General features: G+C 38.8%; 6 protein-coding genes across 11 annotated transcripts in view; 2 read left to right on the top strand and 4 right to left on the bottom strand.

Annotated features, from left to right (window-relative positions):
* The window catches only part of shot (dystonin-like protein short stop), a 93,922-nt gene extending 90,405 nt beyond the window's left edge, over nucleotides 1-3,517 (bottom strand). The window contains exon 1 of the mRNA XM_089262549.1: nucleotides 3,288-3,517. The gene's annotated coding sequence lies outside the window, so the exon portion shown is untranslated. The remainder of the gene's footprint in view (nucleotides 1-3,287) is intronic.
* Nucleotides 3,518-4,062: 545 nt separating this feature from the next.
* Nucleotides 4,063-5,041, bottom strand: DJ-1alpha (class I glutamine amidotransferase-like superfamily protein dj-1alpha). Its single transcript, XM_018104041.3, has 3 exons — nucleotides 4,728-5,041; nucleotides 4,342-4,664; nucleotides 4,063-4,281 (listed from the first exon to the last, which is right to left on the bottom strand). Exons 1-3 carry the CDS (start codon nucleotides 4,926-4,928, stop codon nucleotides 4,125-4,127), a joined length of 681 nt encoding a protein of 226 aa, XP_017959530.1. The 5' UTR covers nucleotides 4,929-5,041; the 3' UTR covers nucleotides 4,063-4,124.
* A 1,211-nt stretch (nucleotides 5,042-6,252) lies between these two features.
* Nucleotides 6,253-17,387, bottom strand: AGO1 (protein argonaute-1). 4 transcript variants are annotated; one of them, XM_018104037.3, is made up of 6 exons: nucleotides 17,204-17,387; nucleotides 14,221-14,298; nucleotides 12,257-13,045; nucleotides 11,969-12,191; nucleotides 9,999-11,609; nucleotides 6,253-9,938 (listed from the first exon to the last, which is right to left on the bottom strand). In XM_018104037.3, exons 1-6 carry the CDS (start codon nucleotides 17,322-17,324, stop codon nucleotides 9,800-9,802), a joined length of 2,961 nt encoding a protein of 986 aa, XP_017959526.1. In that variant the 5' UTR covers nucleotides 17,325-17,387; the 3' UTR covers nucleotides 6,253-9,799. The 4 variants fall into 4 exon arrangements, with proteins under 4 accessions (XP_017959526.1, XP_017959527.1, XP_017959528.1 ...); XM_018104039.3 differs by lacking the exon at nucleotides 17,204-17,387 and adding an exon at nucleotides 15,347-16,424 and having other exon boundaries at nucleotides 8,892-9,938; XM_018104038.3 differs by lacking the exon at nucleotides 14,221-14,298.
* Nucleotides 16,658-18,521, top strand: mRpL53 (mitochondrial ribosomal protein L53). Of its 2 annotated transcripts, none has more exons than XM_018104042.3 (3): nucleotides 16,658-16,911; nucleotides 17,851-17,978; nucleotides 18,045-18,521. In XM_018104042.3, the coding sequence occupies exons 1-3, from the start codon at nucleotides 16,766-16,768 to the stop codon at nucleotides 18,233-18,235; spliced, it is 465 nt and encodes a 154-aa protein (XP_017959531.1). In that variant the 5' UTR covers nucleotides 16,658-16,765; the 3' UTR covers nucleotides 18,236-18,521. The 2 variants fall into 2 exon arrangements, with proteins under 2 accessions (XP_017959531.1, XP_089118683.1); XM_089262557.1 differs by lacking the exon at nucleotides 16,658-16,911 and adding an exon at nucleotides 17,002-17,078.
* LOC108653505 (uncharacterized) lies at nucleotides 18,288-18,521 on the top strand. The gene has a single exon (XM_018104044.3). It carries the CDS (start codon nucleotides 18,288-18,290, stop codon nucleotides 18,468-18,470), a length of 183 nt encoding a protein of 60 aa, XP_017959533.1. The 3' UTR covers nucleotides 18,471-18,521.
* Nucleotides 18,522-22,994: 4,473 nt separating this feature from the next.
* Rpn13 (regulatory particle non-ATPase 13) lies at nucleotides 22,995-25,862 on the bottom strand. 2 transcript variants are annotated; one of them, XM_018105735.3, is made up of 4 exons: nucleotides 25,699-25,862; nucleotides 25,097-25,641; nucleotides 23,819-24,060; nucleotides 22,995-23,713 (listed from the first exon to the last, which is right to left on the bottom strand). In XM_018105735.3, exons 2-4 carry the CDS (start codon nucleotides 25,618-25,620, stop codon nucleotides 23,241-23,243), a joined length of 1,239 nt encoding a protein of 412 aa, XP_017961224.1. In that variant the 5' UTR covers nucleotides 25,621-25,641; nucleotides 25,699-25,862; the 3' UTR covers nucleotides 22,995-23,240. The 2 variants fall into 2 exon arrangements, with proteins under 2 accessions (XP_017961224.1, XP_017961223.1); XM_018105734.3 differs by having other exon boundaries at nucleotides 22,995-24,060.
* Nucleotides 25,863-26,070: the final 208 nt, after the last annotated feature.

Genomic DNA, 26,070 nt, shown 5'->3' on the forward strand with positions numbered 1-26,070 from the left:
TATAAAGAACAGTTCTTTATCATCCTTACACTTTACAATTTAGCCCAACATATTCCTTATTCTCCTCTTAAGCAAATCCAATCGCCTGATATTCAATCATTCCACCAAAGATCAGTCACTTTTTAAAGTGTTCGTAAGTCTGCATCATCTAATCATCAGTTGGTCTTTCATCTTTTCAACTGTCTAGCCGCTAATTGTTAAATGGGGCCTGTTTGAAACACTTTATTTTTCATGTTTACGAGCGTCAGTTGGCGGTCTAATTGGGGCTTTCCTTTCACGGTGCGGCCTGGAGAATAGAGTTTTGTTTTTCGTTTATAGTTTTTGTAGGCGTTTCCTCTGCAGAATTTTAATTAGCTGGAAATTTTGAAGTTTGAAGCTGGGTAACTAATATTAATTCCGTGGAAACTGACTTGTTGATTGCGCTGGTTGTTCGCTTATCAGAGATGCCACATGCCAGATAACCCAAGACATGATGCAGATGATGAAAGATGCAAGAGACAACAATAAAGTTCTACATTACTTCTAGTCGAACTAAGTATCTACTATGTTTTAATTGAAGTGACGGTGATGCAAGACCCATCAATAAAGTTGTACATTGTAGAATAGCTTCATTGTAGCTACTGGGCTTTCGCTTTAATTAGGCTAATCGGGCAACTCTCGAGCGGCACGCCCTTAATTCGCATGCAAAGCGGCGACACTTGAACTTTAGTTACGAGTTCAAAGTTCCGCTGAGACTATGGTTGGGGATCTGGGGGACTGGGGACTGAGGATTGGGCCGACACACCCAGACGCCAAACAGACCGAGGGCAACTTTTTAGCCAAGAGAAGTAAAAGCAAAAAAAACAAGAAACATGGGCCAAGTGCATGGTAAAAACGCATAGCTTGTCAGACAGCTAAGAGAAGAAGAACAACACAGAGAAGAGTAGGGGCAGTGGATGTAGACACAGGCAGACGAAGCAATAAAACAGCTACAGTCAACGCTCGAGTGCATTTTCCGGGCCAACAGCAGAACAACAACCACTACAACGAGAACGACGGCAGCAGCAACTACCTCGGCAACCCTTGAGTTGTTGCTTTTCTAGGCAAGGGCCGCAAATCAATTTGATGATGTTACAACTAGTTAAGTTAGAGCGGGAGGGAAACAAAGATGAGAGGGAGAGAAAACACATTGCAGCTCGTAATATGAATTATAATATACAGCAAATGCGCGCTAGTGTGAGCGCGCCGACCTAAAATGTATTTCTCAGCAGCAAACTCTGCAAACATCATAATATTTGACTCAAATATACCTGGGGGTAAAAGTTAGTCCTGAATAAAAATTAGTTTATTTTCCCTCTTAAATAAATCGGAGCAAAAAAACTCACAGTACTGTGCCAGGACCTACAGAAATACATATGTATGTAGTATAAATTAATTTTTCATTAATTAAAATGACTGTAACTGAGGAGCATTCACTGTATTGGAACAGCTGCCAAAAGGCCAAACATCCAAAAGTCCGTGTTCATGTGAGTATTTACGTCTGTGTAAGTGTGTGTGCGTGTTTGGGGGTTGATTGCGTGCATTTTCAGCAGCCACTGAACTTTGCTGTTATAAAAAGAACAAGCAAAATAAAGAAAGACGAACACAAAAAACAAAAATTAAAAAAAATAAAAATAAAAAAGTAAATTGTAAACAGAGCGCCGGTAATGTTCAGAGCGAAATGTCTTGCACTGGCTCCTCTTCCTCTCCCTATCTTTTACTCTCTCTCTCTCTCTCTCTCTCTCTCACTCTCTCTCTCTCTTTGTACGCTCTGTGCTCTGTCTGCTTTATTAATGTTGTTGTGGTCAGTGTCAGGGCTGCCATTGGCAGGCGGCAGGCAGCAGGTTGAATGTCAGTGTGTGCGCGTGTGTGTATGAGTAATGCGTGCGATTGACTGATCAAAACGGAACATGTGAAATGTGTCACTCACCACTCAAAAAATTACCCCTCCCTGACATTTACTATCGATTTTTCAAGAGGCCCGCAAAAAAAAAAAAAAAAACATTACTTAATGAATGTAGATAAAAAAAAATCACATGCATCGGCTTATTAGCATCACTGTGCGAAATTTGAAGGGAGGAGAGCTTTCGATGTCAGCGCTGACAGAGATAACGTTGAGAACGTTGCTGCATCTTGGCAGAAGCAGCGCAGCCACTATATAAACCGGCCTTTGCCGGCAGCGCCGCAGCTGCGACGTTCTCTGACGAGGGTTGAGGGTTGACACAATTTACAAGCACACACACATGCACATATGTATATAGATATGTGTATTCAAATATGTACGTTGCCTGCGCCCCATTAAAAAGTTTATAAACAAATTATGTAGCTGTTTATTTAACACTCACACACTCACATATATACCAATATACAAACACATTAGCAGAGCAAAAACAAATGTTGACGGCTGGAACTAAAATTCCTCATGAGAACAAATACCGTTTATTGTTGGAGCTTTATAATTTTTTTCTTTTTCTTGTGATGATCTGTTCCATGCACTTTTTTCTTCTTTTTTTCTCATTTTGCATTTGTCATTCGGCAGAGGATCGAAACACGTTGAATCTTTGTGTTTTGCACAATTTCTTTTGCACGTTTCTTTTTTTGTTTTTTCTTTTTCCGTTTTGTTGTTTGCCATGCATTGCCCTCAAATCGTGCTGCAGTCGCCGACGCGAGCAGCGCTGCTCTGCAAGCTGACTCATAAGGAGCAGCAGAGACGGCAGCATGAGAGTGACAGAGAGAGAGCAGCGCACTTACAGCAAAAGAGATGGTTGAAAAGATAGACAAGGCGACACGAAATGAGCGCAAGGAGCGACTGAGCACCCTGCTCTTGTTGTTGTTGCTGTTGTTTTCACAATATATTTTTTTATTTTACTTTTCGATTTGGCTTTTCTCGAGCAATATTTTAGCTTTTGTTCGTAGCTGCCTGCTCAGATGCTTATGTTAATTTTCACACACACACATTAATGTATGCACTGCATACACAAAAAATTATAAAATAATTTATGGCAATTTAAGCAAGCGCATCGTTCGAGTTGCTGCTGTTTTTGCTGGAAAATCTCTTTTACACGCTTGCAGTTTGAATGAGCTGCACAACTATTTTTTTTCGGTTCTACGCTTTGGTTTGCAATTCGTTTACACACACTTTACAATAGAGTTGATGTTGCTCTTGTTGTTGTTGTTGCTGCGCTTGGTGCACTTCTACATGTAGATACCGTTACACTTGTGCAATTTACAATAGTCGGTGTTATTACACCGACACAGACTACACTTACACGATTAGATAGCCAGACACACACACACTCAGTTATGCACATGTAGGAGGCGTATTCGCTACAATAAATTATAATTCACGTGCCCAAATTGCATACACACGCTCACGCAATGAAAATTTCTCAGTGCAGCGAAATTTAATTCTACCGAAATGTAATGCGAGTAACGGGCCTGGCGGTGGTAGTGGAGCGCGCACACACGTCCTACCGCGTTGACTTTTGAATTGAAACTGATATCGTCTATCGATTGAGCAAGTGAAATAATTCTATCCGGCGGCGACTGCACTCAGAGAGAGCGCTTGAGGAGAGCGCAATTGTTTCTGTGAAACAGGTCCATTCTGCGCATGGCACGAAAGCGTATAAGGTAGGCTGTGCATTGCCAGTTTTTTTTTCCTGAGTACGGAGTGGCGCTCATTACGTCACATACGTTTACATTTGAGAAGCGCCAAGTTTAAATACGTAAAATTAAATAAATTTTATTTGCTACCACAATTTGTATGCAAAATGCAAAGTGTAGTTAATTTTCAAGTTTTTCAGCAACAAATAAATTAAATAACCTTTCAGGATTACAAAAGAGGAAAACGAAATATTCTAAATAGACGCACTTCATTTAAAATTACATAGAAAACGTATTTAATTTAAATTTGACCGAGGTCGTTCGAAGGGCATCGAATACTCAATTATAAAACTATCGATACAGTAAAATATCGATATTCGTAAATACTTATGTACCGGTAGTAACTAATAAATTCTTAAAGATTACAGCGTATTTACTTGCTTTTCTTTAACTTTATTTAGTTATCACTTTTTTGTTTTGGAGATTAATATCATGTCAATAACTTAATTGTAGCTCAGCAGCATGGCTTTGGCTACCTCTTGTGCTTTGGCCGTACCCGCGAGTTGCTCTGATATTTTCAAAGCGAATTCGTACGCTGTGCCGGGTCCACGACTGGTGATCAAATTGCCATCCTGGACGACATTTTGATCGTCCACATAGCTAAGAAACATATTAATTAGTTGTTGAACCGATTCGTCTACCAATGTTTGATGTACTTACCAGTATTTGTCAACCAGCTGCGGCTTCATAGCTGGATAAGAAGTCAGGGATTTGCCAGTGGCGATGCCGTGCTTGGCCAACGCTGTGGGTGCTGCGCAAATAGCTGCGATTAGGCGCCCTGCCGATTCCTGTCTATGCAGCAGCTCGCCAACTGCCTTCGAGTTGCTCATTGCGGTCGAGCCACCCAGACCCCCGGGCAAAACAATAACATCGTATACCTCGTCCGTAACAGCGTCCTCCAACGATTTATCCGGCACAATCATCACGTCACGCGAACATTTGACTGGTTCGCTGCCTTCCAGTCCAGCTACCGTCACATTAATCTAAAGCAAAACAACAACAAACATCTTACTATAAATAGGCAGACATTCGATTTTTTCACTCACGCCCGCGCGGCGTAACACATCCGCAGCAATGGTGAACTCCATTTCTTCGGCTCCTGGTGCCAGGACAATCAAAGCACGTTTCCCATCCATTTTATTGACATACGTTCCCTTCTGCTGTTGTATAGGTATGCTCAAGGCGCTATTTTCGCGACTTCTGCCCAGAGTCAGCAGTCGTAGTGGCCATCGTAGCATTGAGTACATATCGATAGTTATTCTTGTGGATTTGTTATCGATGTATAAATTATGGCCCTAGTTCCAAATCTGTAGTTTTTAATTTTGAATATTGACAAGCAGACTTTTTTATTAAAACGATGAAAGTTTTTGAATGTTATTCAATGACTTAAAACTAAGGCTACTTTATGGAATTGAGGGCTGCAAAAAGGCAGGAAATTTTACGCTCCCCAAGAAAGAAATAAACGGGTCAGTGAACCAGTAAGCACTTGAGGCTTTTCACTCCTTTGTCAATTAGTGACAACATTTGGGATAAAGTTCCATTCCAAGTAGTAAATCAAGTTCTATTCCAATTATAGTTTCAAAAAATGTCTTTTGACATTATTCACATCCATTTCAACCAATTATTTTTTTTTTTTTTTTTTTTTTTTGTTAAATTTATTTTTATTGAACAAAAATATGTGTCTATGTATTTTGTTTCTTGTCTGCGATCGAATGTTTTTTCTTTCGTTTTTGATTTTACATATATATATATGTATATAGACATGCAAATGGGTATTGCCAAATGTAGATTTAGTTCTTGAAATAAAAAAACTAATTATGTAAAACCGCAAAAAACTTGCAAACTAATTTGAAAGTTTGGTTTTTGTTTTTGTCGTTTGTATAAAATATAACTTAATTGAATTATTTGTTAGACATAAGAACTATTTGTATTAAAGCGCTTAACACTAATTGTTAGACAGCTGATTTTTAATAATTTATGTTTTAGTTTTTGTTTTATTTTTAAATTTCAATTGAATTAAATTAATTGTCTCTGATGATACACTTCAATATTAATATTGTGGAAAAAATGTTTACGTCGTAATTTAAGTCACATTTAGAACTTGTTTGATTTGTGTTTCTTTTGTTACGTTAGTTTTGTTTTTTGTTTGTTTTTCTTTTTTTTTTTTTACTAATAACATTTAAAAAGATCACCAAAGTTACAGATTTCCCATATTTTACGTTGCTTACATTTCTTAATAAGTTTTTATTCTTTTTTTTATTTTATTTTCATATATGTTTATATCATTTACGAATAATGTATTTTTGCTCATTTCTGCTTAAGTAATAATTAATTATTGATTAATTACCCGGCGTTTTGGTATAAACATTTAAAGTAAGAGTTTGTTTTTTTTCTTTTAAATTGATCTTTTTCATAAGGGGATCGTATATATATATATATACGAAGTGAAGTAAGTATTTGTAAGCTTCGGATAGATAGTTCTGATACCTTTGATTTACGAGTACTTTTACTTTATTCAAGATTTTTACTAATCCAATTTCAGCTAGGGTTCTTTTTTATTCAATATATATATATATTTTTTTTTATTCTGTTTTTGTCTTTGCATGTTAGTTGGAACACTACAATTGTGGGGGGCGTGGTTGCTTTTCTGTATGGGACTAATTGGAAGAATAGAGTACATAGTTACAAACAGATAGATATATATATATATATATATATAGATATATATATATATATATATATATATATATATATATATATATATAGATATATATATATATATATATATATATATATATATATATATATATATATATATATATATATATATATATATATATATATATATATATATATATATATATATATATAATTGCTTTGGAGTTAGTCCTTCTTTTTTTCTTTTGTTAATTGTGGCATAAATTTTTATTTCCTTTAGGAAGAGTTGTGCAATTGCTGTTCTAGCTTCGATTGAGTTCTATTTAGAATACATATATATATCCATGTATACATACATATGTATGCATATATAGTTGTATATTATTGTAGACATTTATATATTGTGTGTGTTTACTTAGTTGCTAATATTTTGTTAATTTTATCATTGAGTTTTGCATAAACGGCACATTTATAAGTATTATTAATTGTTTTTTTCATTTTTTGTTTTGTATTTTAAAGCTCAATTAAATGTCGACACATAGAAAGTGAGAGAAACATTATAGTCGGCTTTGCGGTTGGGTTTTAATAGACACTATATTATGCATGGAAATCTCACTGTACGCTATATATAAAAATACATACATATAGGTAGCATATGAGATATTGCTATAATGCTCATTGTTTTTAGCTGCACGACATTTGAAGAAACCATGAAATGTGTTTATGTGTGTGTGTGGAAAATATACTATAAATCTTATTTTTTCTTTTTTTTTTGTATTTGGATCAGATGACTATATATAGTTTTTGTATTTTGATAAGTTACGCAGCCAAAATTGTGTTCTTGCCTTCATTACAAATGTCAACGGATTTTTGTTTGAATCTGCGCATATAGTTAGATTTAGAGATACAGATATAGATACAGATATATATGTATGTATGTTAAAGCTTTAGACTTTGCTCAATAAATGTCGTGCCTCTTCTACTTCTATGTGTTTTACAAGTACAAGTTACAATTACAAGGATACATTCATTGTCGGCACATAAATTGTTTTTTTTTTTTTTTTTACTGTTTTTTGTTTTTTTGTTTTAGCTTAAAGTACATAAAAATGTAATTGGTAATTTGTAAAATTGTTGTTGGGGGTTTTAATGTTGAGAGACCCTAAAACTTAAAGAGACCCCGCAGATTTTTCTCGTTTTGTTTGCATTGTTTCGTTTACATTGTTGCTTTTGGATGTGCTTAAAATTATAATTGATTTGTTTAAGGTTTTTTCTTTCTCTTTGTTGTTAAGAAATAAACGTACAAATTTAATCCCTTGTGTTAAAACATGCTAAATAATTAATATTTTGCTTATAATAAAAAATACATTTAAAAAGAAACAAATTTGTTGCAAATTCACTTATTTTGCACACGTTGTTTTGTTTTTGTTTTCGTTTGAATTAAAAAATTAATTTGTAATAGAAAATTGTTTCACTTAAACATGTTTATAATTTATGTATTTTATAATGCTCACATATATTTTATGTATGTAAATATGTTTCTGTGTCTGTATGTGTGTGTGTGTGTGTCTGTGTGTGTGTGTGTGTAATGACACATTTAAACAGGCTTTGTTCAAAAAAAAAAAAGAAAATAAAAATTGATTTAAAAAATATTCTAATAGAAAATTGAAATCTGAAACAAAATTGTCCAAAATAATTATTGTTATAAATAAATGGGTTGCATTGCATTTTGTTTTCTTTTTTTTTTTTTTGCTTTGTTTTTTTTTTTTTTTCTTTTTTGGTTCCATAATAGAACAAATCAGCATAATGTTAACTTGAACTGTGTCTTCCATAAGAGTACATATATATAACTCAATCTATATATATATATGCATATGGTATTTTGTTAGATTTGTAAAATTGGCAAATGTATATGTAAAAACTAAAACTAAAACTAAATATGCCCTATGAGTTAAGGGATGCAGCGGCAAAATTATGTTAAGAAAGTATGGAATATATATATATATATATATATATATATGTTCATATATATATATTTATATAGAGCATTGAATATGTTTAGCATATTAATTGTTTACCCGTACACCACGTAATCTGCTTAAGACTCCATTAAATAGAATTAACAATGTTTTTTCTTTTAAATTATGAAACTTAAGTTGAGCTAATAAGAGGTACATAAATTAGTTGGACATTGGGATTTGATATGCCGTGTTTATATTGTGTGTGTGTGTGTGTTGATTGTGTATATATGTGTGTTGATTGTGTATATGTATGCGTGTATTTATACAAAACATAAGCTTAAATTATTAACTTGCTGTTAACTAAAGACAGCAAATTTTGACTTTTAGCATTGATTTCTTTCGGTCTTCAAACGAAAACTTGATTAAGTATTATTTGATTTTGTGTGTTTATACACTTACAATAAAGTTGCCTAAATATATATGTACTCATTTATATACATACTATATAATTAGCCATTGTTTTGACCAAAAGTTTGTCCCTTGTTGAAATTGGAGTTTTCGTTTAATATGTTGGTTGTTTGCTTTCACTTCGAATTTTGTTTTTGTTGTTTTTTTGTTTTGGTAGTTCCGCTCTTAATTCTACTAAAAGCTAGCCCTTTAATAATTCTGGACTTTTTGAGTTCGATTGATCTTTCCCTTCACTTACTTGTTATGGCTAATTATTACACTCTCTTTAATGCTTGTCGTATTGTTGTTAATTTGTCATTTTTTGTTATATTATTTTTAAGTTTTTAAGCTTTTGTTGGTGGTCTTCGTTCACAGTACAGAGAATTCCGAGTTGTTGTTGTAAGGTGTTGTGTGTGTGTGTCGTGTGTTTGTGTTTGAATCAGCAACTTTTTTCATGTTTTGATATACTAAAAAACCTTTGGTTGTCTGCACTTTGTTTGTCTGCACATTTTTTAAACTTTGTTTTTGTTTTTTTTCTTCTTTTTGTGTAAAAATATAATTAATTCTATTACAAAAGTTCATCGCAAATGTGTGTTGTCGCTTCAGCTGTTGTTGTTGTTGTTAGATTTGACTTTCGTTTGTTCCCTTTAGTTTGTTTCGCTACGCTTTTTATTATACATTTTTTTTTTTTTTTTTTTTGAGAATTCTCATTCACATTTGTTGCGCCTGCTTGTGCATAAACATTCGATTCACTTTTGCTTTATCTAATCCCTACGATTTTGGCGTGTGGGTATTGATTGTGTATTTGTGTGTATGTGTGTGTGTGTAGCCTAAAAGCTAATGTATTGGCTTTCCTTTAACTTAAATATATAAAAACATCATTTTGAAATCATCCTCTAATGATTTCGACTTGGCTTTCGTACATATTTTCTTCATGTTTTGCTTATTCGAATTAGTGTTCGAAATTTCAGTGCTCCTTGTTGTTGATGTTGGTGTTGCTGTTGTGTTGTTGTTCTTTTTGTTGTGGTTTTGGTTTTGCTCTTCCTTTAAACTGCTTAGGCAAAGTACATGACCTTCTTCGTGTCAGCATGAACCGTTATGGCGCGTGCCATGGCCCCGGGCGTACGATCTTCGGATGAGCCGCTTTGATGTGATCCCTCGCCGGAATCGTGCTCCTTTTCAACCAGATGGTATCTGTGGGCGAACGGTATTTGATAAAAATATTATTATTTGACTTGTATAAGTAATAATTACCTGGCCCGGAAGGCAACCAGATGGGCGTAGTAGGCTGGCGCTGGGATGCTCACAGAACGCGTGCAACGGACATAGGTGTGGCACAGCTGATAGGTAAGGCATTGCAGCTCATCGGAATCAAAGTGATTATCGTCCCAGAGCACATGGTAGTGAGAGGGACGACTGGTGCCCTGGATGCCCTGATGGCTGCACAAGTAGAAATCAAACTCTGTGGGATGGGTGATGCCAACGTCGACGGTGGTGCCCGCTGGTATATTGCCCGATTTGCCGCTCTGCTCGCGCTTCTCGGCGCAGAAGAGTCGCGTGTGATGGCGCTTCTGAACGACAATGAATGTAATGCCTGGCCTGTATTCCGGCTCCAATTTGATGCACGCCTCGCGTATAGCGGTCAGCTCGTGCTGCAGCACGTGTGGGAACTGGCCCTCGGAGACGCCGTCGCGGTAGAGTATGATACGATGCGGCTTATAGCCGCCGGTGGATTTGTAGAACATGATCAACAATTCCCGCACCATGCTGCTCAGCTCCTGTATGATCTCCTGGCGGTGCTGTTGCACACGCACCGTGGCCGCATAGCGCGATGGATGAGCATCCATTGAGCCAACCACAGCGGCTATCGATGGTTTCTTGTTGTCGCCTGCCGGGGGATGGGTGACGTCGGCCCCCAGGAAAATGACGGGCTCGTTGAAGACCTTGGGTCGTATGGATGGCACCAGAATCGAGTTAATGCCGCCCAGCTTCACATTGATCTTGAGGCACAGATTCGAGAGCGTCTGTGGCGAGGTCTTGTTCACGTTCTTGGCCTGGACACACTGCGTGGCCATGCCAAGGACCGTGTCGCCCACACGTTTGACCTCGGCATAGACTGGTGTCTTGCCCGGCAGGACGACAACCACCAGCTGCAGTCCAGGGAAAGTGATCTTCAAATAACGGAACATGGGCTCCACTTGATCCGGCCCCGTGGCATACTTGCAGAAGCAGGGCTGCCCAATGATGGGCATGCCAGCATCATTGGAGATCTTTTGTAGTTGCAGCGTAAAGTTCCGCAATGCATCCTCGCGCACTGTGCGCTGTGGCGCGAAGCAGGCAATCGCCCAAATTCTGATCTCGACGCCCGTGAAGAACTGCTTGCCCCGCATGTCCCAAACGCCTTGATTCGGAGATGCCAGGCTCACCTTATTCTGTGGCGGCAACAGCTGTTGTCCGGTGATCCCCGACGACATGCGTCCCCCATACTGAAGCTTTGGTGGTGGCAAGACCCGGCCACGCACCTCCATCATGGAATTGGAGATGGTTAGCCCAAACTCCTGCACATAGGGATCATTGTTGAAGTCCGCACGCTTCACCAGCGTGTTGATCTCGCGCTCACGATCAGGCGCCGAGCGTGCAGTCGCTTTGATCATGGTCGACGTCTGCATATCGGTCAGCTTCTTGATGCAACGCTGGCCAGCCACAATGTTGCACACCTCAAGAGGTAGATAGGTGTGCTTGTGCTCCTGACCCACCTGCAGGCAGGGCAAGTGCGGATAGCGCAGCTTCATGCGATACTTATCCAAGAAGTACTTGGCCACAGTGCACTCGACAGTTTGCCCATTCTCCAGTTGCAGTGGGAAGCTAAGAAAACAAAGCAGTTAGATTCCGCCTTAAAAAGATTTTCCCAACATTAATCAGCAAATCATGAAGGTAGGCGAAAGTAATCAAAAAATCACATTTAGGACAGTTCTGTCCAAAAATCTACAGTAGCTTTATCAAGAATCGCAAAAGATTATGGGACTAAGCCCGCCTGACGTAGAAGATCTAGATTTTGAATTTGAGCACCAGTTGAGGATAGATTTGAAACTACCCTTGGTTTAGCTTTTCTAAAATTTAACTCTCACGGGTTATTACTTTTTAGCAATCCGCTTTCTTTTGCTAAGGTTTACTTTCGCCAAGCATTCTTTTGCTAAGGATTACTTTCTTCAGGCCCAACTTACGATTGCATTTGAGCCGGTCGTCGGGTCACGTTGCAGACGCGATATTTCCGACGCATTTGACCACAGTGCGTGATTTCAATTTTGAGTCCTTTGATTTCCTTGGTGAACTTAACGCGCTGCGAATCGGTGAGCGGTTTGCGCTGTTCGTTGATGTCGCGAATGTCCAAAACCTCGCACATGAAATCAATGACAGGTTGAGCCTTGTAGAAAGCAGTAGCCGAAACTGAGGCACAAGGATTACAATTTGTTAAGCAGCCTTAAATTATACTATTTGGTCTCTCCACTCACCATCAATGTTGAGCATCATTTTCCACTGAGATGGCCGCACGCTCTGATGGAAACCAAACCAGACTTCTCGACCGCCGCCCAAGGGATGATAGTAGCCGTCCGGCGAGCTAAAGAAACTGCGGCCGACTGGTGTATACGCCATGCTAGGCAAATGCCGCATGACCACATCAAGCGCTAAGATAGCATCATAGGGTATTTGGCGCGTGCGCCCCTCCAGCGCCTCCTCCAGATTGAAGAGCGACACTTGCGCCTGCCACTTAATCGTCACACGAAAGATGCGGTCCTTGCCCTCGCCGGGAAGCGTTACCTCCAGCTCCAGTCGTTCGTTGCCAATGGGCAGGGGATCCCGTGTGTACAAATTGTTGCGTCCATCAAACACTGGCTTCAGCACCCCAAAGATCTTGCTGTAGGCCTGCACCATAGTCTCGATGATCTCGCGATTCACCTTGCGCGGACACTTGTCCGGCTGTATGTTGATGTCATAGTGGTGCACGAAGCCGCGTGGCATTGTCACCTGAAAGTGGTTCGCACGCAGCACTATTGGCCTGCCCTCCCTTCCCAGATTTGGTCGTCGCGGGCACGTGAAGACGGGCATGTCTGGCTGCGTTGTGGGCGACGCCGCTGCCGCAGCAATCGCCGCCGAGACGCCCGTGGTGCCCAATGCAGACGCCACTTGAGCAGCAGCCGCAGCCGCGGCACCACCAACCGTGGCACCCCCTGCAGCAACATTCTGAGCACTCGGACTGGTCACAGCGGTGGGATTTACCGATGAACCGGGGGCTGGCGGTGCTGCAAGAAGTTTAGAGTTAGTCGATTCAAAGGGAAAACTCTGCTCAAGAGAAAGAAAGAAAGAGCAATAAGATATAAAGGAAAAACGCAAGTAATTAACCACTAGGCGACGCTCTAGCAACTAGGCAATTAATTGTGCTAAGTAGAAGCTAAGAAACATTTCCATTCGGTTAACCGAATTTTGAATACTCTTGCAGAAAGTTTCTATTATTAAGAATCATTACTATAGAATCTATATAATTTTGTTGAAGGGTAACCCAATAATTAAGAGAATCGAAGAATATCTTCATTTATCTTTCTTGTTAATTTAAACAATATTTGAAATAGTCCTTTGAACTGCTGTTGCTTACCTATTAATTTATTTAAGATTAACATTGACTTAGACTTTTACAAATACAATGGCAGAGACATGCAAATCACTTATGATCAGGAATATACATAAAACGAACTCTTAATATACAAACTCCTCTTAATAAAATACCAGGATAGTTGGCTTTGGCTAACAAAAAAGCATAAACGACAACTATGCTATAATTTATAAATGCCGGATGTGTCTATTCGAGTAATATATATAAATAATATAAAATATTTGTGACATATTATTGACGTTACATCAATCTCATTTCTATATCTCTATATCAGTTTTAATCAAAGTTGATGCCTATTATGGAAACAGATACGCAGACAATTTACCTTTACCTTTATACATTTTATATTGTTAGCAACTTCTGAAAGGGTACTCAAAGAACTTTACGAGTAACACTCGCATGCAGTTAGTTGCACTACACGAGTAAAACAAATAAACATAAAATTTATGCAACGTTCGATATAACGGTAAACGCGCTGTATGCAATTTATATTTTGTGTCGAGGTTTTGTTTTCGTTTTTAGTACCATTGTGCATTAAGTTTTGCATTCAACGAATGTAAAAATTAGAAACAAACATTACATGAAACGGAAAAATGTTAGTAAAAATTTTGCACATTACTATGAAAATTAGTGTGTAGACTTTTTCTTGGAGGGGTTAGTAAGGTGTAGACTTTTTGTTAACTAGAATTTAGTAAGTTTTTTCTTCAAACAGCAAACTTAATAAACATAAACAAGTTATTGGTTTTCAATTTTTCGATTTTTGGTTTTAGTAGTTTAGTAATTTGGTTTTGTTGGAGAAAAATTTACATGTGAGCGTGTCGAAGCTAGTCTGCGCCTGAGAGGGGCTCTGAGGCCGCGTGGGCGAGGAGGTGGTCCACTGTGACTCTATAAAAAGAAAATTTAATCAAAATCATAATTGTCAAAAATCAAACAAAAACGAAATCAATAAAACAAAAAGAAATTATAAATATTAAAATAGAACATAAAGCACAATAAATAAAAATTTAAACAAATGGCCAATCATGTTTGATTAAATAAATGTAATGGGAAATGAAGACCAAACAAATAGAAGGCGATAAAGAAAAATGTTGAATATTATATAGAGTGCGATTAATATTTTTAGTTACAGCTTTCTCCCAGCTTCATTATCCACATATGATGTTTAATTAATAATCAATTGTAAATCAGCCACATGTTTGTTTGTTCGTGTCTTTGTATGTATGTATGTGTAGAGATCACCATGATTCATGATCATGATTCAAGCTTTAAAACAAATAACTCTTTTATTCGCTGCGCCCCACTGTACTATCAACGAGACACACTATTCGACGTAATTGTCCCTCTCAAATCTAATACGCAAAATGCAAAAACAAAATTGCGCCGTTTTGAAACTCCTCTTTGAACGAATCGAACGAACGAACGAACGAGCGAGCGAACTAACGGAAGAAAGGATGAACAAATACTTCACTTGAACCCCAACGGAATAGCTCTCAACTATTGCGTTGCGGTCGTTGACCCAATTCGCGCACATGTTTGACATAAACGCCTGGCTGTTCCTGTATCTCTAGCCCTCTCTATCGCTCTCTCCTCAATTGATGCGCCAAAGTCTACAGAAGTCTACAATCGTTATTGTGCTCTTCTTCGTCATGCTGTTAGCTTAATGCAGTCGCCTATTGGAACTTTGAGCGCCGTTGCATTTCACAGTTACTCAACAACTGTCTCAAGTGCCTCGCCCTCGGCCATTTTACGCATTCATTCATTCTCAAATTTGATTATGCTTTGGAGAGTTGTGTTTGCAAAGACAGGCGACGACAAATGTATGTGTGTGTTTGCAAAGTAGACCAACGAACTGAGGGAAGGGGGTCTGACTCTGTGTGTGTAACATGTGGCAGATTTGTACGGTTTTCTTGCAATTGCAATATTTGCCACTTACGTTGTCCAACTGGATACATTTTGCACTAGTTTTGTTTTAGAAATATAAGAATGTATACAAAGGTTTTCTGCTTATTTGCTTTTGCTTTTTCGTGTATGTGTTTTAAATGTAATTGATTGTTCTTTTAGTTGGGTTTTCTTTTGTTGCTTTTCGTTCCTACTAAATATTATTTTTTTTGTTTCTTTTTTTTTTTTTATTTCAGCCTTTTGCTTATCACACTTTAAAGTAGTTTTATTCGTTTGGTTGATTTTCGCATTTGTTTGTTGTTGCGGGCGTATGTGTATGTTGTTGTAAAAATTTCTATTTTCACACAGGACACACGTTATGTTGTTGTTGTCGAGTCTTCTTTCAGTTAATTATTATTACTATTAATATTTATACTTTAAATATTATTCTTATTGTTGTTTATTGTAAGTATTGGAAAAGAACACAAATGTAGGCACAGCTTTCGTTTTATGTATATGTCTGTATGTATATGTATACATACAAATACATATTCATATGTATGTACATATGTATTTCTAATGCTCTTATATTTTGGTTTTTACAACTAAGAACAATTATTCTTTATGTTCCTTTATCTCGATTTGGTTGTATGAACGCGCGTGTGGGTGTTTTATATATGTGTGTAGGTGTGTGCTGGGCGCTCCGCTGGACAAACGACGACGACGGAGGTGCTTCTACAGCAAGAAAATGCTTTTGTATGCGTTTTAGATTGGGCAGCAGAAAATGTGTGTGCACACGTATATATAAAGATTTGTTATATTTTTTCGAGACGTCGTTTTTGTGCACCCGAACACGTATGCGCTGCCAGAAACTATGCACAAACGCTAGCCAGACTATTGTATTGGAATTTTAACAATTTTTGTTAGCTTTTCACGTCGCGCATTATGCAAAATATGCAATTTTCATCAGTTTTTCACACTTGGACGTCCCGCAGCAAACACAAAATTTTTAACTCGCGACGTGTGTGAGTGAGACGCATACTGTGCACGCTAGCCACACTTAAATGAGGGCAAAGCACTTTGGCTGGGGGATGATGTTGTGTGTGAGTGTGATGACAGCATGTTCCTGACGCTCGCTCGTGTAGCGTAACGCATTTTCTGTAGCTTAAACAAACTAGCAATGATGGTTTTAGAAATCGACTATTATTATTAAGATGTAATAGCTTCAGCAGAGAAAATTATTATAAATTACAGTTTCAAACAAGTCGCATTTTAACTCAAATTGGCACTGTTATACTCAAAATGGCAGCAGCAGTGCTGGTAAACTTTAAGTGTTGAAAAAGAGTATCTTTGCACTGTGGTCACACTCGACCAAGTATGTACAGTTGGCAACTCTGGCTATTGGCAGCGCCGTGTGTGTTGTTATAAAACCAATTGCGCTTGTTTTCATATTTGCTAGTTGATTTGCATTGAAATGTCAATACCATTTAGCGGCACACTGCGCCGCTCGGGCGGCATTGTGTCAGCCATAGGCAAGCAACTAAAAAGCGTTAATCTAAAAGGCGTCAAACGCATTACAGTGCAGTTCGATCCTTTTGCCGAAAATGTAAAAGCCACACGGTAAGCGAGAAGGAAAGAAAGAATGAGTGAGTGGGTGGGAAAATGGGGGGTTGATAGGGTTGGAAAATCGCTTTCCCAGCACCCACAATTTATCGATTATGAAACATGCGCATTGCATCGCATATGGTAAAAGATTTTCACGAAACAAAAGTGCGTTCTCGACAATAGTAAAAAATAAAAATATATATCAAATAAGGTAGACAAAGTGCACCAAATCAGGACACATAAAATTTAACGAAACAATACATAAAAGTGACCACTGTGTGGCGCACCAGTTCGTTCTGCCACTTACCATAAACCTTGCCAATAATGCCCACCGCTGTGTTCAGTTGCAATGAGGTGCCCAGATCTGGGGGAAACGGCAGCGTATGGAGCTGGGCTGGTCCGCCAGCCAGCTCCCGCTCCGTTGACATCTTAGTCGGTGTCGGCGTCAGTTTGAGGCGTTCTTCCCTCTATCCGCACAGAGACAGAGACAGCTGGCAGGAAATGTGAATAATATTATACCAAATTAGTGAAGAAATTGACTGTCGGCTTAAAATAAATATATCTATATTAAAAGTATATAAAGGCAGTACAAAGTATTCAATATGAGAAATTAATATATACAGCGACTAGCGCTAACTAATGGAAAGTCACTGGGAAAAATCAATTAAATGTCCAAATATGAAAAATAATGACATGATATATGTTCGAGTGTCATAATAATGGGATTATATGGGGAAATTCGTACATTAAATAAATTAATGGATAGGCAAGACAAAATTGATACTAAATACTGATAAATAAATGCATTTAGGAAATGGTGTCGCTGAATAAATTGAGAGTATAGAGTTTCGCATATCGCTAATACAGATATATATATGTTCAATATCTATTTCTTTCCTTTTCAGCTCTTATGTGCATATTCTTAATGTAATTTAATATTCCCTTACTTTACAGCGAATTTCTCTTCCTGCTTTCCACGCCCAAAGTTTCGCAGTCGAATCCAAAGTGTATTGTTAAGCCGGATATAGTCTGCGATCGTTCTCCAGCTTTCATTAAATTTTCGCTCATCGACTCGGCACAAGGTAAGATCTCTAACTAAACTAATCAATCATTCAATATTCACATGAGTCTGTTATATTTATTTACAGAGCAAGCCAAAGTGAAGGAGATTCGCTTCAATAGCGACAATCTTAATACCCTGGAATTGCTGCAGCTTCTGAATAAGCACGTCTCCACATTAGCGCCGCCAGAGGATATTGTCAAGAAGGTTCTGACGAAGGCAGAGAAACAGAAGCTGGGCGGCGGCGCCGGTGGAAAGAAGGCCATCAAAAAGAAGTAAATTCTATCTGTGACCAAAGACACCCCAGAGACCCTAGATCCCCAGCCACATCATGGCGCGGAAGCACAAGGGCACGCTGGCTGTCATTGAGCAGATCTATCAGGACATACCCGCTTTCACCGATATCTTCACGGAGGAGAGCTTCTACACGTTCGCCTTTTGTTTCGTTTGTGCCACAATTTTGGTGGCATTCATTTTGTCTCGCTTTATCACCATCAAGCCCGTTGATTTCTGATTTGTGAGCCAACATTAAAAATATTTAAGCTTTATCATGTAAAACACTCCACTCCATTGTCTTTGCTTTGCACGACTGCCCCTAAAAAAGGGCATGGGTTTGGGTACGGGCATTGGGGCGCTGGGCCTGACAACTCGGGAGTCAACCAGTCGGCGATTCAACTTCAGAGCCTGTTGCCTGTTGGTAGTACAAACCAGTTTTGAGCAACAGCATATCATGCACTTGCAAGGGGTATGCGCCACTTCGAAGGGCAAAATGTAACACTCACTAAAACACATCTGGGATATAAATAAGTATTTAAGGAGCGGATGTTTAATAGAGCCTTCTCTTCCCTTTATCTCATGAGATTACTAAAGTTATTCTAGGCATTTTAATATCTTATCTTATATAAACTAATCTAGATCGAAGCAATGTTGATGAACTCTATGTTGAATTGAATGATACAAGTTTGATATGAAATTCACTTAAAACCATTCTAGGCACACTATTTTCCTATCTTATATAATCGAATTTAATCAGATGTCTCTATATTATATTCTTTATTATTTACTTGATATGCGTGTGGTACAACGGTTTTACGAAGTCAACTAAAATTTTTAAGAATCTCATTAGCTTAATTCGAAATAGGCTGTGTTCTCAGTCTGGATATCTCAATTTTTGTGCCTATCTAGTCTGATGACATAGTAAATAGGACATAAGTGACAAAATATTTCCGAATTTTCAATATGTATATACATTTATGTATGTATGTACATATATATTGTCTTTTTTTAAACTATTATTCAAATTCAAATTGAAAGTCGCCATGCATATAAAGGCATATATTAATTAAATGCATATACTTCTATAAAATGTAAGAGTATTTCATATTCGACATAGTGTCTTTCTTTCTTTCTGTCTCTCTTTCTCTCTTGATTGTTCGCCTTTTTTAGCAGCTTTTGCTTTTCTAAACCGGAAAATCATCTGCTATGGTTGCAGTCAGCCGAAAATAAAAAGTTGGGACAGTCGCTGCAGAAGGAGTTGAAGGCAAACAGGAGAAAAAGGAGCGGACTGGGAGATCGAGGGAGACAGAAAAAGACACAGGGCCCAGCCTTATAATTGCATTGATTGCGCTTCGCAAGAATGGAAGCTGTCGAAGAAGAGGAGGGTAAAGAGGCTGCTGAATATAATTGAACAAAGTGCCACACATAATGGGAAACTCATACAATTGGACCTGGGTGAAAGAGGTCAATCTGAATAAAGCCGAAAACTGGTCACAGTGCCATAAGTATAGCCCTTTTTAGTTAATAAAGAGAAAACCCTTGAAGAGGAGTGCGCACAGACTCACATAGAGATTGCGTTTTATTTGCATGTTGTGGCAGTGCTTAAGGGTTAAACAGGTGTTTGCCTTGCAATAAATAGACCAAAGGCAAAGAAGAAGACGCAAGAAACGAAGAAAAACACACAAATTTCACTTTCATTTTGCCGTTTGCAGTTTCTTTTTGCCACACAAACACAAGTTCAGAGAGTACTCAGAGGGAGAGGGAGATAGATAATAGTGTAAGTGGCAACTGAAAATTTCCAGCGCCCCCTTCAAAAGGCAAAATAAAAATGCACTACTCGCTCACGTATGCAAAAGCTAAAGCTTCGAGTTGAACTTTTAAAATGGCGGGTGAATCATATCTGTGCATATATATATATATATATGTGTGTGTGTATGTGTGAACAATGCATATCGATTGGAATTGCTGCAGATAAAAACAACAAACTGTTGAGATGCAGCCTGCATAATTTGGAGAAAGCTGTTACAGCACTCACTTCTGTAACGTGTGTGTGTACTTTTTAGTGTAAGCCTTATATATGTATATGTATGTATATATATGTACATGCATACATGTCGCCATTCAAGTTCAATGTCAGAAAAAGCTTTAGATTTCGTCTTCAAATTGATTTGCCGAAAATGTTGTGCGTGGGTTTTCGCCATGACGGCCATATTGGAAATTGTCTCGTGTCTAAATACCCCATTAGCACCACCCCCTAAATCATTAAATTAGCGTAGGACGCCGCCTGTTTGCATAACCCAGACTTGTGGTTGGGGCTACTGTTGGCAGTTGGCAGTGAAAGTGCTCATAGAACACAGTGGCAACCCTCTACTTGTAGAATAAAATGCAATAGATACCTATACTGCCGTCATTTTGGGCAGTTGTGTCCTTCAATCAATTTTATTGGAATATACAAAACATGAGCACCTACACACACACGTGCATTGCTGCACTAGTAGCAGTAAAAACGAAGAAAATCGTTCGTGTGACCTTTCTACCAAAACATAAACACAAACTGGCTCTCTCGGCACAGCTGGTGGTCTCGCTCGCACATAGCTTTCGCACTAGCCGAACAGGCGTAGCATATGCTCAGGCGCCATCACAGCATAACACACACATCCAAATCGAGACAATACATATATATAAGTTCCTTGAGCAACTTTTAGCTAAAATGGCGCGCGAGCTGCAGTCGCGTGGGCGTGCAGAAATTACTGCAGCTGTTCTGGAACATGCAGGCAAACGCAAGTCTCTTGACGTAGCCACCCATACACGCCCACACCCTCACACACACTATCAGCTCACCTTATCGCTGAATTGCAGCTGATGCGGCGCTTTATGGGTTTGCCTATCAGCGACAAGTCTTTCGCTGTTCTTCAATTTGGTGTTTTATCTTCGTTGCTGATTTTTTTCGATTCGCTGCTGCTTCTGATGTTGTTAATGTTGTTAATATGCTTGTTTCAAAATTGTTACACATTAAAAATTAGTTGATTGCCTGGATTGAGATCTTCACAAAATTCCGTTAAATTTTTTTTTTTTTGTTTTTGTTTCTGTTTGTTTTTTTTATTTGGTCGTATTAATTATAGTTACTTTAATGTTTATTGCTGTTTGGTTGATTAAATTTGTGACGTGAGTATTTTAGAGCTTATTTCTGAATATTGTTGCCATTGCCGCAACGCAATTTCTTTTGCTGCTGTTTTTGTTGTTGGTGTTGCCAGATCGTTACCGGGATAAAGTAACTTTTGCTCTCTTTCTCTGTCCCTCTCTCTGTCGTTTACGCACACATTCTCACATCGGCAACAAACTTGCGAAATTATTTTTTCTTATTTATTTGTATTTTTTGTTCTTATTTGTTTATTTGTCTTAACAACAGTTTTTTGCAGCCGCTGACGTTTGTTCATATAATTCTCTGCAAGCTTTTATGTGCGAGTGTGTGTGTGCGAGCGAGCCAAAGATTTTGACGTTGACGACGTTCGCTCGCTTCTCACCAATACCAGCGCAACTGGCTCACCGCTCTGCCGCTGCTGCTAATTGTTGTTATTTCTTTTCTTTTTTGTAGTTGTGTTGTTGTATTTGTCATTGCGGCAACGCGCTAACTTTTATGCCATACAGTCGAGGAAAAAGCTTTTCTCAACAATGCGGCGCGCAGTCATGCATTGAAAAAAATATAAAACAAAACTACACACACACTCACACATCAACACATATGTGAGTGTGGCAACAGCAGCAGCAGAAGCAGCTTGCTGCAAAATGAAAGCAGCAAGAGAACAACAACTTACGACGCAAAACAGCAACAAAATTTTCGTGTTTTAACTATTTTTTAAATTTAACCGCTATACAGCACTTTTTACACATACAGTTGCACAGTAAAACCGAGTGTTTGTTGTGCTTTTATATTTTTTGCCGAGATCAAAATACGAAATCAAAATCAAGCGATTTAGCGAACGCGCGGTTTGCCCGTTTGAAGTTGAATAAATACACATATCTGCGCCAAGTATTCGCAAACCATGCACACACACTCTTTTCGTTGTGTTTGTGTGTATCTGTGTGCGCTTGCCGAGAGAGCGACGGCGCGTGAGTGCAGCGAAAGAGAGAGCGCCACTCTAGCACAGTGCGTGCCATTTGTATGCGTATGTGCGCTAAATAATCATAACACAAGTCAAGTGCAACTTCGGATTAACGGTTCTTTCTAGCAACAGACTGGCAGCACTTGCCGCTTTAAGGCGCATACAGACCCTACTCGACGTAACTCACAGCTGGCTAATGATTAATAATTTCAGGAAATATTACCTGTAGAATATTACAACATTTATATAAAATATTGAATATACGGATGAAAAAAAAAGGTGGTGTACGTAACTGTAGCCTATTGCTTTCTCTTGAGCATCATTTTCGAATATTTTTCAGCTCTCTGCAGTTGCGTTTCTTTAATCAAGCCACATTACACTGTGCTTACAAACCTGGTGGCTCAGCTGCTTAATCAAAATTTTTAACTGTACTACGGAAACAACTTTTATCGAATAGAGATTTCTTCCATGAATAGACAAATTTATTTATCAATAATTTATCTCTATTTAACTATATTTTCTTAGAGTTTGGCTCGCTCTCAGGACTATAGACCAATAATTCTACCTAATGAGCATGTTAGTAAGTAAGACTTTTTGTTCGTACTTACTTATGAAAGTCGTCGTTGGTTTCAGCGAATCCTTACTGTACTCAGATAGTATTTAATGCGTATATAGCAACATTTGCATGGCCAATTTATTTTAGAACCGAAAACTTGATTAAATATGCAAAATATTAAGATATTGATTCGGGTAGAATTTTTTCAAATTCGGGAATTACGATTAATCGCGTCTCCATTTTGTGTGTGTGTGTGTGTGTTTGTGGGTTTGCCTGCCCTATATAGAAGGTATATTAGATATCTGTGTGTGGACTATATGTGTATATATGTATCTATGTATTGTGCGCGCTATTTCTGCTTCTCATCCGGTTTGTCGGCCGAGGCGGCAGCTGCTGGAGCGGCGGCAGTCTCTTCTGCCTCGCCCTTCTTCTCAGCAGCGGAAGTGTCCTTGGAGGCGGCTGTGGGTGTGGCATCGTTGGCCGCCATAGTTGCGCCCGCTGGCAAACTCTTCTCTAAGGCACGCACGAACTCCTCCAGATTGCCCGAGTAGGCAGCAGCGACTGCATCATGGGACAGCTCGAACTGCTTGACCACGGGTCCCAGCTGAGCCGATTGGAGGGCGTTGGAGAACTGGGCGAGCGCCTGTTGGAATTGTGGGGAGCTGATGTGATCCTTGATCTGTTGCTTGCGATCCTCATCGGCATCTTCAGATTCCGGCAAATGCACAATCAGCGATTTCACACGCTCCGGATCCGAAATCAGCTGATTAATCGCCTCGGCGCCGGACAGTGCGGTCGAGAGGTCGATATTTAGGGAACGACCTGCGCCATGTTCAGGGGAGAGATTGGATAAATAGGCTTGGAATGGATTCGCATAAGCTCCGCTGGCTGTTGCTGCTGCTGTCGCATTTGTCGCATTTTTCTTACCGGATCCATCCGCATCGACAGCCAAGCTGCCGCCTACGACCCCTCCTCCACTGCCTCCAGCTGCATCGCTCTGAGCACTGCCGGCACTGTTGCTGGTGCTCCGATTTCCACCCGACTTGCTCGGCTTGCTTGGCGCGGACACTGTGCGCGGCACATTCACGTTCTCCGGTGTCTGCAGGCCGGCACTGCCGCTCCCACCACCTCCCGAAGACACTGCCGTGCGAGACGAGGGCGTGCGAGAGCTGCAAAGAGAAAAAGAACCAATATGATTATAGATGGGATTCAGTACCTAGTCAATTTTCATATGGACTTATGATAATACAACTATAAGGAATATAATCCATAGCATTTATATATCATATATATTACTTATATTATTATAAATTATATGGAAATTAATAATAAACGATATATAGTATATAGTAGATTGTCGACAAACATAAATACATCCAATTTACGTTTTCCATAGTTTATCTTAATAAAGGGTCGATAATTGGAAAACGAAATGATAACTTGACCTATACAACGGGTATGGTTCGCGACTCTAGTACATCTTTGCAGGAATTATACTGCGTATTTCTTAGGACATCGAGAATATCTCTATATACTCTATCTTAATTAAGATAGTTTAATTAAGTTGTATTTGTTCCATTAAAAACAAAATAGTTCAGCCAAGTGTGTATTGATGAACAATCTTCTGCGTTATTACTTGTCCAACTGCTCGTAAATTGCTATGCCCAGACGTTAAGAGCCAATCATGTAAGCTAATTAATAATATAACTTATACAATATATACAGAGAAACACTTTCTGGAAGATTGATTTAGAAGGTAAACTTTTACATATTTCATAATAATCATAAAATTATTATAATTATAACCTGTTTTCCGATTCTCTATACATACATATATACTCGAATGCATAATTTGATGCGATACACTAACGTTTTTACGTTCATATATGTATATGTGGTCCAATATATGTAAATTTTCTATATATAAAATCCTTCCACCCTTCCTCCTATATATAACAAATTTAATATATGTACTTTATATTGCAGACTTTCTAGATTTTTTTGCAGCTCCCACTGTCTCAAACGTCGCGACGTTTTGTACCGTTTCCATTTTGTTTTTGAATGATAGAGTGTGTCCCGTTTCCACTGTCTTAAATGTACCGATTCACTTGCCCTGTTTCTTAAAGCTGCCTAGCTGCTCACATATGTACATACTATATATATTATGAATAAGTATTTATTTTCAGTTATCCGATTTGTACTTACTTCATTTGACCGAGCAGCGAGCTAAGTCCACCCATTTGGCCAACTCCGCCGAACAGCTGCATCAGCTGCTGCTGCGACATATTGTTCAGCATGTACTGCAAGTCGGTGCCCTCGCTGCCGCTGCCACCGCCGCCACGCTGGTGGGCGGAGGGCGGATTGTTGAGCAGCTCGTTGATGCGACGGCAGTGCTCGTCGTCTTTGTCGGTTTTGGGCTCCTGCATCCAGAAGAACATGCGACGGGAGCTGGACTTGAATTTCAGGACATAGACGCGACCCGATTTGCATTGATCCACGCGCTTGTACTCGAAGTCGTCAGGGAAGACGATGAGATCGTCCTCGATCTTGCCACTGGTGCGATCCTTCCAGCAGAAGTGCATCAAGCCGTCGTCGCTCTGGGTCATGTAGACGAGGCCCTTGCGAGCATCTGGATGAACCATTTTGCCAACCATATTCATGCGTCCAGCACGAAATTCCACAAGATTGGAGCTATTGGAGCTGCCCAAACCGCTTTGCCTGCCAAACATTATGCGGGCACTTCTCGAAAGCTGCAATTGTATTGGGCGTTAAGTTGGTTTCGGCTCTACTGCTTTTCGCACACTCACTGGATATATAATGTGTGGGAATAAATACAAATTTGGTAATTCTTTAAAGAAAAATCGCCTGCTCTGCGGATGACGAGCAGTTTTTGACACCTTTTGCTAGTGATGGGAGCAGCTCGATATTAAACCTAGAGCTGACAATGTCAATGACATTGTTATAACAGCTCCCTTTGAGTAAAACATATTTTACGCATTTCAAAAGTTAAAGCTGTCACATAAAAGTACCTAATTTCCATTGATGTGAATTTTCCCAAATTTCTACGATCATTGTTGATTTTATTTTTATTTATTATTGTAAATTATTATTTTATAATATTGCAATTTTTTGTTGTATGAACGAACGAATTTTACTTTGTATGTTGGACTTACTAACTA

The sequence above is a fragment of the Drosophila navojoa genome, chromosome 5 (assembly GCF_054131105.1).
Source record: "Drosophila navojoa isolate 15081-1374.11 chromosome 5, UAZ_NAV_1.0, whole genome shotgun sequence".
Lineage (NCBI taxonomy): Eukaryota > Metazoa > Arthropoda > Insecta > Diptera > Drosophilidae > Drosophila > Drosophila navojoa.